The sequence below is a fragment of the Myotis brandtii genome, unplaced genomic scaffold (assembly GCF_000412655.1).
Source record: "Myotis brandtii unplaced genomic scaffold, ASM41265v1 scaffold115, whole genome shotgun sequence".
NCBI lineage: Eukaryota > Metazoa > Chordata > Mammalia > Chiroptera > Vespertilionidae > Myotis > Myotis brandtii.
In genome coordinates, this window is record NW_005353967.1 from 6,502,284 (window position 1) to 6,517,768 (window position 15,485).

The following is a 15,485-nucleotide window of genomic DNA, read 5'->3' on the forward strand; positions in this document are numbered from 1 at the left end:
CACCAGTTATTGAAGAGACTGTCTTGACCCCATTGTATTGCTCTTGCCTCCTTTGTCAAATATTAATTGAACGTAATGGCTTGGGTCAATTTCTGGTGTCTCTGTTCTGTTCCATTGATCTATATGCCTGTTCTTGTGCCAGTACCAGTATATTTTGATTATGGTGGCTTTGTAATATAACTTGCTATCTGGTATTGTAATTCCTCCAACTTTGTTTTTCTTTCTCAAGATTGCTGCAGTTATTTGGGGTCTTTTTAGGTTCCACATAAAATTTTGGAGTATGTGTTCTAGATTGGTGAACTATGCTGTTGGTATTTTAATCGGTATTGCATTGAATCTGTAGATTGCCTTGGGTAGCATGGGCATTTTAATGATGTTAATTCTACCAATCCATGAACACGGTACATTCTTCCACTTGTCTATATCTTTCTCTATCTCTTTTTTTCAATACCCTGTAGATTTCCTAGTACAAGTCTTTTACTTCCTTAGTTAAGTTTATTCCTAAGTATCTTAATCTTTTTGTTGCAACGGGATTGTTTAGTTTCTCTTTCCGAGAATTCATTGTTAGTATATAAAAAAGCCACCGATTTTTGGGTGTTGATTTTGTATCCTGCTACATTGCCAAATTCATTTATTAAACCTAGTAGTTTTTTGGTGGAGTCTTTAGGGTTTTCTATGTACAATATCATGCCATCTGCGAATGAGAGTTTTACTTCCTTTTTTCCAATTTGGATGCCTTTATTTCTTCTTCTTGTTTGATCACTATGGCTAGAACTTCCAGTTCTATGTCAAACAGGAGTGGTGAAAGTGGGCATCCCTGCCTCTTCTGGCACACCAACTATACGAATATTGTTGTTTCATGTTGTTCCACAGCTCTCTTAAGCTGTCCTACTGTTTTTTTATTGTTTTTTTTCTTCTTGGTTCTCTGATTTTTTTCTTCCCTGTCCTCTAACTCACTGATCTGACCCTCAGTTTCCCCTAATATACTGTGTATTCCTCCCAATGTGTTCTTTGTTTATGCTATCTTGTTCATTATTTCCATTTTCAGATTTACTGTATCTTTTCTCATGCTATTGAGCATCTTTACCAACATTATTCTGAACTCCAGGTCAGATAAATTTCTTAACTCCATTTATCTCTTCTTCTGGAGAATTCTCTTGTTTTTTCACTTGTTTTTTTTTTTTTTTTTTTTTTTTTTTTTTTGGTCTCCTCATTTTGGCTCTTTGGGTTGTGACTGTGTATTAGGTAGATCTGCTATGCCTCTCAATCTCTAGTCCACGACAGTGTCAAATGTTGTTTCTAATTAGATCAGGCAAAGACTCAAGAACTTCAGTGGCTGCCTCTGTCTGCAGATTGATTGGATTCTATTTTGAGTAGTCCTCAGGCAGTCGACCCCAGGTATGGTGAGTTTTGTCAATAAGGTGAAGCAATTGCTTCTGCCTGGAGGCTAATTGTTATTCTCAGTCTCTTAATGGGCCTCAGAAACTCCACACTGTGGGGCAACGTGTTTTCCAATAGGGTGGGTCAATAGTCTTCCCCCCAAGCAAAACCGATTGAATAGCAAATATCTGCGTGAGAAAGATGACCTCCACAGCATGAGGGAATGACTCAGCACAGGAAACTGAGGTGTCTGCCTTCTGAGCTTCAACACCAGAGCCCCCACCCTGGCTCCTGCTCACATAGCTCCAGTCCACTCTGCCCTCCCTCTGCCAGAGCACAAGGTGAGTGGCTGAACATGGAACTTTGTGTGTTGGCCCTTTCAAAGGGTGCCTGCATTTCCCAGCCTACTTTCTCTGGCAGACAGCAACCCTGCTGCTTTTCACAGCCAGATGTTATTTGGGCACCTTTCTCGGTTCTGGTGCTCTCTGCTTGGGGGCCCAGCTTGGAGGATTAGACCCAAGAGTTCTCAGTGGCAGCCCCCCACAGCTGAGATCTCTCTTCCCTGGAACTTCAGGTATCTATGGGTTCCCAGCCAGCCTTTCCTGCCTCTGCCCTTCCTACCAGTCTATGTGGTCTCCACTTTCTGGCCTTGGTTATCAGGGTTCTCTCCAGCTAGTCTTCAGTTGATTATTCAGGATGTGTTTGGGTTTTATTTGTATTTTAGTTGTAACTCCAGTCTGGTCCTGGGAACATGTCTGTGTAGCATCCAGTTACTCCGCCACCATTTTTAATCTTTCAATTACCTCCTTCATGGTTGTGGGACCACATCATTCTGTGAAGGTGGTTTTCAAAGTGTGGTCCTTGGACATGTTAGAAATGCAGGATCTACTGAAGTTCTGGGGGGCTAACGACCCCTCAATGTGATTCTGATGCACACTCAAGTTCCAGAACCACTGTATCAGGGATTGCAAAGTGGCGATGTTCAAATCCTATCATTCCTTTTATTTACAGGAAATCCTCTGTAAAGAACTTTCACTAATCGACTAGGTTATTCTGGATTGCAGTTTGTAGAGAAAAGGCAGGATAATTGTTCATTTTCCTTTAATTGTCCATTTTCAGTGTTAGGAGTTAGTGCCCTAGTTACTTCCAAGAGTGACCAATTATGTTTTTGTTTGGTTGGTTTTGGCTGTTTTTATTTTTAAACTATTATACATTGTTTTTAGTATGTTCAGTGTTTCAATCAGATGTGATCATTATTGTTGGCTAGCTCCCAGGCGCCTGACATGGTTCCAGCAGTCTTTGATGGTGTCCTGGCTCTCTGAATCAAAAAAACATTTTAGGCTCATGTTGCAACTGCACCCCGCTCCCCCTTCCAGGAACCAGCAATTCTTCAAGGAGCCCTGGTTTCTTTCAGTGGGATATGATATGCAGGTCACAATCCAGGTGCTTGGGGTGTCCACTGTTACTAGGGCAGAGCTAGGAAATGTGTATTTTTTTAAAAAACAAAGAAAAGGATGAGTTGACACTTATTTCTGTGCCAAATTTAGTATTACAGGGTTTTCACCTGTTTTTGAACATTTTCTTTCTTAAAAAAAATTTTAGTTTTAACATTAATATTAGTTATGAGCTTTAACCCACACTATACAATTTCAAAAGATAAATACCAACATTACTACCAATAATGAGATTACTGATTGAAATTTAGGATTTCTTAGTGGCTCTATTTGTAGTTAGATTAATTTACTAAAATTGTAGACTCAATGAACCTTGAAATAATGTTCTCCTCTGTGTGACTGTCACAGCCGGATTTGCAGTTGGGTTGCAGACACTTGATGCTGTCCCTCAGCACTCAGCCCCTAGCTTCTTGCTTCAAGAACCTGCAACTCTGCTGAGGGCTCTCTCTGGTGGTAGAAGTGTGGCATGGAGCAGGGCCAGGAGTTCTGGCTTCTTGCTGCAAGAACCTGCAACTCTGCTGAGGGCTCTCTCTGGTGGTAGAAGTGTGGCATGGAGCAGGGCCAGGAGTTCTGGCACCCTGGATGCAGCCCTCAACCCATGAAACACGCCAGTCTCCTTTCTCGTTAACTGTGCCGAGCCAGCTCGGCCAGGTTTGGTGAACCTGAGAGGGGGCGGTGAGGGATTGAGAAAAGACAGACAAGAGAATAAAGCTGGGTCTGGGTGGGACGCTGTCCTCTCTGATGGAGAGCTAGCGACAGCACCACAGCCTGAAAGCCGTCTTTATTTTATAGCCAGATTCCAGGAGGCAAAGTAAGGGCGTGGTTACAACGTTCTCGCGCATTTTGAATCTACTCAATTACTTGCACCTGATCAAGCTTTGTTTACTTGCTGCACCTCCCGCAGCCTGTATCACTCAGCCACGTGGGACCACAGGTTCGGACCATAAGGTCAAGCTTACAACTATAGCCTTTGGCTATAATTGTGCTGGGAGGTCTTTGCCCTCCAAGCTAGGACTTGCACGTGGCTTTGCCACGAGAGGACTGTGCCTTCTCATTAGTCCGAGGCTTGAACCTGTCCAAACACTGTGCCACAGCCCTAAGAAAGGGAATTTGACAAAAGGTGACTCAGCAATTCTACACCTAGGACTCCACCTCAAAGAAACTGCAAAGAAAAACGACTTCACACACAAAGTTATTCACTGTGGCTTTGATTACTGGCAAGCCACTGATCTTTATTGAGATGGCACTCCTTATTCACTAGAGCACAGAATTTTATTTAAGCACGTCTGTGAGCTATTTATTATACATAATTACAAAAGCGGGTCAACTCCGGTCTCATCAGTAGGAGCGAATGGCTGGGGGGACTGTGGCGCAGTCAGACTCATTTAAAGTTTTGTCGATTACAGGTCTGTATTTCAGAGAAACCTTAAACAGAAGAGTCGGTGGTAAGTTGAGGCACAAAAATGTACTAACAGCACTATCATATGCTCTTGAAAAATTAACCATAAAAGTAGATTGCAGACAAATATGCAGGCACTTAGATAAAATCCTGGATATGCTGTCATACTTAAAGTATCTTTATACTGCGTATTTACTTCCATTGTATTCTACTTGCAAGTGAATATTTACATATACACACATAAGGAAAAAATTGTACACATTCACAAAATGAAGGAAATATTTCAAAATTACAATATTTCTAATTGGTGAACTTGTAAATGTCAATTTTCTTTATTCTTCTTGTACTTTCTAACATGAGCATGTATTTCTTTTATAATCATCAAAACCCCAAACAGCCCTGGCCAGTGTGGCTCAGTTGCACAGAAAGGTCACTGGTTGATTCCCCAAAGCACATGCCCAGGTTGGGGGTTCTGTCCCCAGGCAAGGTGCGTGCAGGAGGCCAGCAATCAATGTTTCTCTCTCGCTCTCCTTCCCTCTCTCCCTCTCAAAAACCAATAAAACATATTTTTAAAAAATAGGGTTGTACTGGGAGAGGGAAGTCTGACTTCTTCCTATATAGTCAGAAAATAGCCTTCATGAAAAATTATGAAAATGACTGACTGCCCAGATTAAACAGTCATAGTAGGCTCTCTATATATGCATATATTTAATCCTCACCTGAGGACATGTTTATTGATTTTAGAGAGAGGAAGGGGGAGAGAGAGAGAAACGAGAGAAAGGGAGAGGGAGAACACTGATCAGTTGCCTCCCACATGCACCCGACGGGGAATTAAACCCGAAACCTTTTGGAGTACAGAACAATGCTCTAAACAATTGAGCCACCTGGGTGTAGGCACTCTATATTAAATGACCACAAAACACAACTTAATTTCTGTAGACCCAGATAAAGGATCAAGACTATGCTTACAAGCTATTAAAAGCTTAGGTGTAGCCCTAGCTGGTTGGGCTCAGTGGATAGAGCTTCGGCCTGTGGACTGAAGGGTCCCAGGTTCAATTCCAGTCAAGGGCACATGCCTGGGTTGCGGCTCAGTCTCCAGTAGGGGGGATGCAGGAGGCAGCCAATCAACGATTCTCTCTCATCATTGATGTTTTTATCTCTCTCTCTCCCTCTCTTTGAAATCAATAAAAACAGATTAAAAAACAAAAAAAGCTTAGGGGTAAACACTTTGTATCTTAATTTCTATCTTAACGGTGACAAAAATGCCCAATGGGTAAGACCAGAAGCTTCTATTGCAATCTCAGCTGGCTCACCCCATCTGCTTGCTCCCTGAATCCCCTGGGCTTCCCTGAAGCTGCTTCCAGGTGGTCCAGCCAATGGAGGGGAAGTGGTGAGGGGTGTTTTCCTTTCCCAGCCCCCACTCTCCATGGGCTCAGGTTTCACCATTTCAGACCCTGCCATCGAGTCATCGGGGCTTACTCCCTGACCATCGGCAATGCTGTGGAAGACCAGTCCTGCTGAATGATGCGGAGTTCTGTTTTCAGTGGTGTCTCAAATCTATCAGCAGTCCATTTAAACCCATGGTGCTTCTCCCAGTTCATTAAATGCATGTGTCACTGCACATATGAGCAAACCACATTCTCCACCTACCTTCCCAGTCCCAACATCAACATAGGAAAGGGTGTGCTTCCTCCAGTGCTGCTCAAATGGCTTCTTCTGCTGCCCCTGGATGGGCTTGGAATAATCATACTCATCAACCCGGTCCTGAGGCCAAGAAAGGAAATATATTTCAGAAAGCATCGACAATTACATTCCAAATTCCTTACTACTCTAACAGAGCAATAACCACAAAACATGGCAAACTCATTAAACTGATACATGAGAGACGGGTCTAATATGAACCCCACATCCCACTCAACAAGGAGGCCCCACTGTCCCAAGCAGACCTTGTTCAGACAGCCAGGACCTTCCTAGTCATGTTCTATCCCAGGTCTGCCCCTCTACAAAGAAAACCACTTGTGTACATCTCATCTAAAAGAACATGTAACACAGTGCAACTAAGTATCAGACACGGGAATGGAGAAACGAGATGTGCCAGCCATTTATCAGCCATCAGCCTCAGTTACTGGTAAGCCCCTCATTTGGTACCAGCTCATCCCAGAACCCCACTTTACTTATTCCATTTCCACCACAGCCCAAGTCCTGACGAAGTCAAGATCCCTGAGGTCAGGCCACACAGCTGGGCAGTGGGCTTCTGCAGCAGGGAGGGTCCAGAGTTCAGTTTATGTGCTTTTATGCACTTAAACATTTATCAAAAACTTTATCTTTTTGCTCTGTACTCTGAGAGATTTCACCTTCTTTCAGCCTTTTTAATTTAAATGTTTCAATCTTAGCAAATTATATTAAAATTTTCAAAATCTCCTAAAGAGAAGCTATTAAGCACATGGTAATGGATAGGCCATACAAGAGCCTCTTTATATAAAACCCCAAAGATACAAACACTTGTTATTTCTTCGGGGTGGGGAAGTGTGGGGGTGGGCAGAGGCAAGACCTTTTACCTAGGGGCAAGCGAGCCATAGCACAATGTCTTACTTCTAAACACATAAGGACAAGACTTGCTCTCCTGGGGTGAGTGGGTTCTACGTGCTGACTAAATGAAATGAAGACTTCATTGCAACAAGAACTGCCAATCACAGCCTGGAGAAGCTTCCAGTTCTTCCGTACACATGATGAATGTGCTTACCAATCTCTTACTTCACATCATGTAAACAGCAAATTTAATCCAGCCCCAATCAGTACAGAATCAGTCAGATTCTCAATAAATCAAGATCCTCTTGCTGGGCCGGTGTGGCTCAGTGGTTGAATGTCAACCCATGAACCAGGAGGTCACAATTTGATTCCTGGTCAGGGCACATGCATGGGTTGTGGGCTCAATCCCTAGTGGGGGGTGTGCAGGAGGCAGCCGATCAATGATTCTCTGATGTTTCTGTCTCTTTCTCCCTCTCCCTTCCTCTCTGAAATCAATAAAGATATATTAAAAAGAGAGATCCTTTTGACTTAGCCAATCTTCCACTAACCCTTTGGGTAGACTGGTAGGCTATCAGCAGCCCAAACACTGTCCTAGACAAGAGTCTGTGTGCCTGTCTGGGGAAACTGGCCCACGGCTTGCTGATATTGTTCATCCTTAAATGGCACTTGCCCCAAGCTCCTCCGCCCACAATTTTTTGCTCTCATAAGCTGAGTGCTCTTTCTGGCAGAATCTGACAAGTGTGCTCTGCAGAACCAGCTTCTTTAAAAATGCTGTGGCCCCAAGACAAGGACCCATAATCACAGGCCCAAAATGATGATTTATTCATCATTTTAAATCACTAAGGTAGCATTTTCTGGTCACAGTACTCGAGCTGCAGCCTAACCTGTGCCCTAATGAGGAAAACTGCACTCTGCTTGGAGATGCCACAGTTAGTAGCAAGAGATACTAACTCAAAGCCAGAAAAAAGTCCTGTGGTACAAATACCTTGAGAACACAGCTATGGAAGTTACCAGGAGGAAAGAAAAGCATGTTTCTCAATTTACTTCTCTGACTTTACTCAAAATGGAGTAAACGTGGAGAAATTGCAGGGTCAGTTAGGGATGCCCATGGGGAGGACATGTGGTGCACATGAGTGTGTCACGAAGGCGCACCTTGTAATCTTCCCGAGCATGAGCACCACGTGACTCCTTCCGGGCCTCTGCTCCATAAATGGTCTGAAGAGCACAGAGCATCAGGTTCTGCAGCTCCAAGGTCTCCAGCAGGTCTGTGTTCCAGACCATTCCTGGGGACACAAAAGCCACCCATGAGAGACTGCCAGGATGAGGCTAAATCACCACTGAATAGGAATCCTGCACCCCAACTATGTGCAGGGGCCTGGGAACTGCTCACCTCTGTCAAACGTCTTCAGATGTTTTAGCTCCCCGTATAGCTGGCTGATTTTCTCACAGCCCTCCTGTAATACACTGCCCACACGGAACACTGCGGCATGATTCTGCATCGACTGTAACACAAAATATCATCAGGATATCAAACAAAGAAGCCATATCAAAACTGCTAAACCTTCAGATTTTCCTCTTGTGCATTTCATTTTCTGTAAAATATTTATGTAAATTAAGTAGAAAAACTAGGAAATTCAGACTGGTTATTACTCTGAACTTTAAAATGAAACTTTGTGAGATACCCTCTCAGCAACTTTCAAATGTGCGATAGTGTTATTAGCTAGTTACCATGCTGCACATCACACCCCCAGGACTCACTCACGATTCCGCATGAGAGAAATGGTAATTGTCTTTCTCTGACTTACTTCACTTAGCATAATTTCCCTCCAGGTTCATCCATCTTGTTGCACATGGCAAAAGTTCCTACTTTTTAATGGCTGAATAATATTCCACTGTACATATGTGCCACATCTTTAAACATTTATCTGTCAATGTTTCCATGATTTGGCAATTGTAAATGGTGTTGCAGTGAACACACAAGAGCATGTATCTTTTTGAGTTAGTGTTTTTCTTTGGATAAATACCTAGAAGTGAAATTGCTGAATCAGTAGTTCCATTTTAACTTTTTGAGGCACCTCCATACTCTTTCATAGTGGCTGCACCAATTATTTACATTCCTACCAACAGGGCATGAGGATTCCCTTTCTCCACATTCTTGCCAACACCTATTTCTTTTTGATAACAGCCCTTCTGACAGGTGAGGCAATATCATATTGTGGTTTTGATTTGCATCTTTTCATGTACCTGTTGGCCATTTGTATGTCTTCTTTGGAAAAATGTCTATTAAGATCCTCTGCCCAATTTTAAATTAGATGTTTTTTTTTTGCTATTAAGTTGTATGAGTTCTTTATATATTTCATATATTAGTACATTAGATATATGATTTTCAAGTGTTTTCTTACATTCCATAGGTTGTCTTTTCAAAATTTTGTTGGTTTTTCCCTTTCCTGTGCAGAAGCTTTTTCGTTTGATGTAGTTCCACTTGTTATTTATACTTTAGCTGCCAGGCCCCAAAAATCTTCAACCAGATCAATGTCAAGGAGCTCACGCCTGTTTTCTTCTAGGAGCTTTATGGTGAAGTCTTACATTCAAGTCTTTAATTAATTTTGAGTTAATTTTTGTGATCCGTGTAAGATAGTGGTTTAGTTTCATTCTTTTGCTTGTGGCTGTCCAATTTTCCCAACATCATTTATTGAAGAGACTGTCCTTGGCCCCTTTGCAATAAATTTATTGGCCACACATGCATGGGTTTGTGCTCTCTCTATTCCGTTCCAGTGATCTATACGTCTGTTTTTATGCCAATACCATACATACTGCTTTGATTACTGTAGCTTTGTAATATAGTTTGAAATCAGAGAGTGCTATGCATTCAGCTTTGTTCTTTCTTCTCATTATGACTGTGGCTATTTGGGATCTTTTGTGGTTCCATACAAATTGTAAGATTAGTTTTAAATGAAAAATGCCATTGGAATTTTGATAGGGATTGCACTGAATCTAAAGATTGCTTTGAGCAGTATGGACAACTTAACATTAATTCTTACTATTCATAAGCACAGAATCTCTTTCCATTTATTTGTCTTCTTCAGTTTTAAAAAATATATGTTTTTATTGACTTTAGAGAGGAGAGAAACATAAATGATGAGAGAATCTTTGATCAGGTACCTCTGCACGCCCCCTACTGGGGATTGAGCCCACAGTGCTGGCATGTGCCTTGACTGGAATCAAACTGTGACCTCCTGGTTCATGGTTCGATGTTCAACCACTGAGGCACACCAGCCAGGCCTTCTTCATTTTCTTTCATCAGTGTGTTATAGTTTTCAGTATACAGATTTTTCATTTCCTTGGTTACATTTATTCCTATGTATTTTGTTTTTTTTGCTGCAAATGTAAATTGGATTATTTTTTTAATTTCTCTGATAGCTCATTATTAGTATATAGAAACGCAACAGATTTTTGTATGTTGATTTTGTATACTGCAACTTGAGTGAATTTATTTATTGGTTCTAGTAGGTTTTTTTTGGTGGACACTTTAGGGTTTTCTATATACAGTATCATGTCATCTGCAAATAGTGAGTTTTACTTCTTCTCTAATTTAGACATATTTTAGTTCTTTTTCTTGACTTACTGCTCTGGCTAGAACTTCTAATACTATATTGAATAAAACTGGTGAGAGTAGGTGTCCTTGTCTTGTTCATGATCTTAGAGGAAAAGTTTTCAGCCTTTCACTGTTAAGTATAATGTAAGCTACGGGCTTGTCATTTATGGCCTTTACTATGTTGAGATATGTTCTTTCTATACTCACTTTGTTGAGAGTTTTGATCATAGATGGCTGTTAAAATAAAGTTTTGATTAAAGCTTTTAATACATAGTGGCAGAAAGGACATAAGTTCTCTATCCTTGAATATCAGAGGAGACAGCAGCTCCATGAGGGCTATAGAACACCTCACCCCACTCACAAGGCTTGGTGTTAAATGTTACAAGAGCCAGTAGGCACCCCTTTGGTGAAACAAACGAAGAATTGCTGAGATAATGAGGTGGTTAGCAGTGAGTGCTGAGGTGGTAGATCACAGAGAAGCCTGGGAACCCTCACTGCTTGCTCTGTTGGTTATTCTGTAGAAGCTCCGCATATATTAAATACCTTTAGAGTGTTACCGTTTATGCTCATAAGAAATGTGATATGAAATAAACTTGAAAATTACTTTAGGCATGATGAGAACTAGAATCTCATCATTTTGTTTCCTATCATTTCCTATCATTCTGTTTCCTATTATTTACAGAATGACCTTTCATCACTCTTGAAAAACCCCTTTATCATATGCTAAAGTATGTACTGAGAGGCCTATTTCTGGACTTGATTTTGTCCTACTGACTAGCTGTCTCTTCCTCTACCACTGTCAAAGTAATGTAGCTTTATAATTTAATTCCATTTAATAGGCATCTCACCTACTTCCTTAGAATGATGCATCACTGTAAGATTATAATGTACACCATCAATGTCAAGGTTCTTCAGGAAGAGCAAATGGAAAAAAACTGTCTTAGAATCTAGTAAATATTAGTTAATACATTCTTTATGTTCTCAGTAGTCCTATTTTTTCACACCCCTTTTACATAGAGTAAAAAGGTTAGGTTTAGCCCTATCTGGATTGGCTCAGTAGATAGAGCATTGGCCTGCGGACTGAAGGGTCCCAGGTTTGATTCTCAGTCAGGGCACATGCCTGGGCTGCGGCCGATCCCCAGTAGGGGGTGTGCAGGAGGCAGCCAATCAATGATTCTCTCATCCTTGATGTTTCTATCTCTCTTCTTCTCTCTTCCTCTCTGAAATCAATAAAAATATATATTTAAAAAATTAACAATAAAGGTTAAGTTTATTCAAGGTATTTTAAACTCTTTTGGCTGTACTGTGAATAAGATACTAACTTCTGAATGGATTATTGTTGGCATCTTGGAAAGCTACTGATTTTTGTAAACAAATCTTGTATCCAGACACATTATTTCATTCTTGCATTGTTTTTATTAGTTTTTCAGTTTATTCTCTTGGAATTCTTAGGTAATCATATCTCTTCAATACTTAGCTAATTTCCTTTTTGTTTCTTATTGTATAAGTTGGAATCAGCAAAAAAAATTACTCCCTGCCCCCCCCCCCATCCCCCACTCAAATGTAAATTCCATCAGGGCAGGAATTTTTGTCTTTTGTTCAATTCCGACTCTGGCATCTAGAACACTGCCTGGCTCAGAGTAGATACCAGTACATGCCTTCTTTGGTGGAAAGAGTGCTTCCTATTTCAAAGTCTCTCATGGATTTGCCATTTCCATTACCCATATAACACAATGGCACATCTGTCCTAGCTGGCCCCCTATCCCTGATATCAGCACCCTACAAAAGTCCTGCAGAGGATCACTTTACCGGTTTTCCATAAACATACTTCTGTTCCCTCACTCACGCTATTTTCCTTACCAGTCCGTGAAACCTTCTTGAAGCCCAGTTTCACCTGAAGACGGAAGTTGCATGGCAATATGCAACTTTTTCTCTTTTGGTGGTATCTGTGTGTACATGCCACTGGACCCTTTCCAGAATATGACTAAAGTAAGGGCTTCTTTTCAGAAAATATCTCTATACAGAAATTCTTGCAAATAATTTCAAGTGGACAGAGAGTTCATTCACAGACCAAGAATCCCTATACTAGAAGAATTGGATCAACAAAAACGTTATTTTTTACTGATCTAAATCTGTGTTATCCAATACAGTAACTACTAACCACATGTACCTACTTACATTAAAATTAGATCCATTTAAAATTTAGTTCCTTAGTCAGACTGGCTATATTTCATATGCTCTATAGTCACATGTGGTTAAAGATACGGAATGTTTCCACCCTCACAGAATGTTCCACCAGACATGCTGATCTAGAAGGTAAATACTCTAACAGTAATCAATGCACAGACTACAGTTTCCATCCTCGATCTGTGCACACCTCTTCCTGATTTTATTTACAGCCATCAGTGGTCCAGTATAAAGACAGTTCCCAGAACTGCTGAAAGCTAGGTGTGATGATGAGATTAATTTATTAGCAATGAGATATGCTGGGCTTTCAGGAAGCCTGCTAAAAGGAAGCGTCCAGCTGTGAACTGAGCTTGGACCTTCCACTGGCCCTCCTCCTTCAGGCTGTGACGTATACAGGATGGCCAGAGATGATGTGAGGAAGGAAGCCCACGCGCAAGCATCCTGGAGCATACAAGAGAAGGCTGAGTTCCCTGATGCTGCAGTCGCTATTACTGCCCTTGGCATTCTATGTAGAAAGACATACACTTCTATCTTATTTGATCTCTTTTGTACTTCTACTTGATACAGCAAAAAGTATGTCCTTCTGCTACTTACCCCAAACCCCAGTGCAGGGCTGTCAATGCGGCTGGTCTGCTTACTGCAGTGTGTGTGCAGGTTCTTACCTTCTGCATGTTGAGTCGTAGCTCCGATGTTCTTATGCTTCCATCAGCAAATCTCAACTTGTCAAGATTCATGACAGATTCTTCCCCAGCATTTGCTTTAATAGGGGGAACTTTATCTCCTAAAGAATAAAAAGGCTAGAATTTAACTTCTGAAAAACACTGAGAAAAAACAGACAAATTTAATGACACCAAATGTATATTTTAACCTTTTAGGGAGTTTGAAAAATGCACCTGAAACTCTACCTGACCACCCTATACCCGAGGTTCTGTTGACCTGGGGTCAAAAAGTAAACATAAAGATAAAATGCCTGGCAAAGAGTAGGTGTCCAATAAGTAATTTTTGAATGCACAAAAGATAAACCATAGAAAAAAGACAAATTTAATGACACCAAATGTATATTTTAACCTTTTAGGGAGTTTGGAAAATGCACCTGAAACTCTACCTGACCACCCTATACCCGAGGTTCTGTTGACCTGGGGTCAAAAAGTAAACATAAAGATAAAATGCCTGGCAAAGAGTAGGTGTCCAATAAGTAATTTTTGAATGCACAAAAGATAAACCATCATTTAAAACTTTGCACCATTATTCTGTTATGGGGAAAAATGGCATCCTTCGAATGGCGGTTCTCCGCAAATCTGCCAACCTCCTTCCAACAGGCCTGGCCAGCTGTGTTTATATTTCCTGCTAATCCTGACCCTTGTACCCATGTACCTAACCGATACCTCAAGGTCTGCTGTTCTCGACTTTCTGAGAAGATAATGTTTTGAGGAATTTTAGGGCTTTTTTGGGATGACACTTTTAAATGTATTTTCTTCAGCATGTAATACACACAGGAGACAAAGGTCTGCAAATAAAGCAGGGCACTGGCCTCTCTGATCTTCCTGAGCTCTTCTAGGCAGGCTGCTGTTCTGGTTTGCTTTTGTTTATGTTTTAAAAAATTGTCATTTAGTAAAATTGACTTTTTTTTCTTTAGGTGCATAGTTCTACACATTTTAATAAGCATACAGATTTCTGTAACCACCATAATCAGGATACAGAATAGGGTTTGAAAACTTTAATTTTTAAAATATTTTGAGGGAAGTAGTGGTGCAAACATTCTCTCCTTTCCTTTTTGCACTTTAAAAAGTAAAGTATAATTAAAGTACAATACCAGTTTTTGTGTAGAGTTTTTTAAGTTTGGACAAAGAGTTACATAGCCTTACCCACAACCACAAGCAGGATATAGTCCCTGGCAACCACTTTTCAGAATGTCATATATATAGAATCATACAAATGTAGTCTTTTGAGTCTAGATCAGTGATGGCGAACCTTTTGAGCTTGGCATGTCAGCATTTTGAAAAACCCTAACTTAACTCTGATGCCGTGTCACATATAGAAATTTTTTGATATTTGCAACCATAGTAAAACAAAGACTTATATTTTTGATATTTATTTTATGTATTTAAATGCCATTTAACAAAGAAAAATCAACCAAAAAAAATGAGTTCGCGTGTCACCTCTGACACACGTGTCATAGGTTCGCCATCACTGGTCTAGATCATAAAGCCTAATACATTTGAGATTCATCAATATTGTTGAATGTACGGGTAGTTTGTTCCTTTCTATTGCTGAGTTTAAAAACATTTTTAAAAGTGTGCATTGATCCTCCAGATATAAAATTATAAGGTATTCTTATAAAACTTCCCTTTTGTTTTTCATTTTCAAAGAGTGAGCCTCAAATTTTCTGCTATGCTTTTGAAGATTTGGTATCAGGTTCTCTGCTAGGAAAATGAGCACTAGATCTGGGTCAGACCAGGTGGGTTAATTCCTGCCTTTGACACAATGACTGGAGGCAAGGCCCTGCTTCTGCATTTCAGCCTGGAGTTGTGTTGGTCAGAGCATGGAAGTGTCTCTGTGAAGACAGACCCTTGGGAAGGTCCTGTTCTCAGTGGTACATAGTATTTTTTCCTCTGCAAATATTTAAAATTACCACACGGAGAAAATCATTGCTTAAAACCCATTTTATCACTGAAGTGGAGCCACGACTCCATCCTCTGTTTTGTTTGCATTCAGTCAGACCTTTCTCCTTTAGCAGAATATACTTTTAGAATGGCCTAAATTACTTTTCTATGAGTACCAAAAAATTACATATTCATTTATGTCTATGATTTAAAATATTTCATTGCGCCCTAACCGGTTTGGCTCAGTGGATAGAGCGTCAGCCTGCGGACTCAAGGGTCCCAGGTTCGATTCCAGTCAAGGGCATGTTCCTTGGTTGCGGGCACATTCCCAGTAGGGG

At 40.7% G+C, this 15,485-nt stretch overlaps 1 protein-coding gene across 1 annotated transcript in view; it reads right to left on the reverse strand.

Annotated features, from left to right (window-relative positions):
* Nucleotides 1-4,026: 4,026 nt before the first annotated feature.
* Nucleotides 4,027-15,485, reverse strand: part of SDHA (succinate dehydrogenase complex, subunit A, flavoprotein (Fp)) — a 30,390-nt gene continuing 18,931 nt past the window's right edge. The window contains exons 11-15 of the mRNA XM_014548703.1: nucleotides 13,207-13,325; nucleotides 8,153-8,264; nucleotides 7,915-8,045; nucleotides 5,884-5,997; nucleotides 4,027-4,259 (exon numbers count right to left, since the gene is read on the reverse strand). Coding sequence (XP_014404189.1) covers nucleotides 4,173-4,259; nucleotides 5,884-5,997; nucleotides 7,915-8,045; nucleotides 8,153-8,264; nucleotides 13,207-13,325 — 563 coding nt within the window. The 3' untranslated portion in view covers nucleotides 4,027-4,172. The remainder of the gene's footprint in view (nucleotides 4,260-5,883; nucleotides 5,998-7,914; nucleotides 8,046-8,152; nucleotides 8,265-13,206; nucleotides 13,326-15,485) is intronic.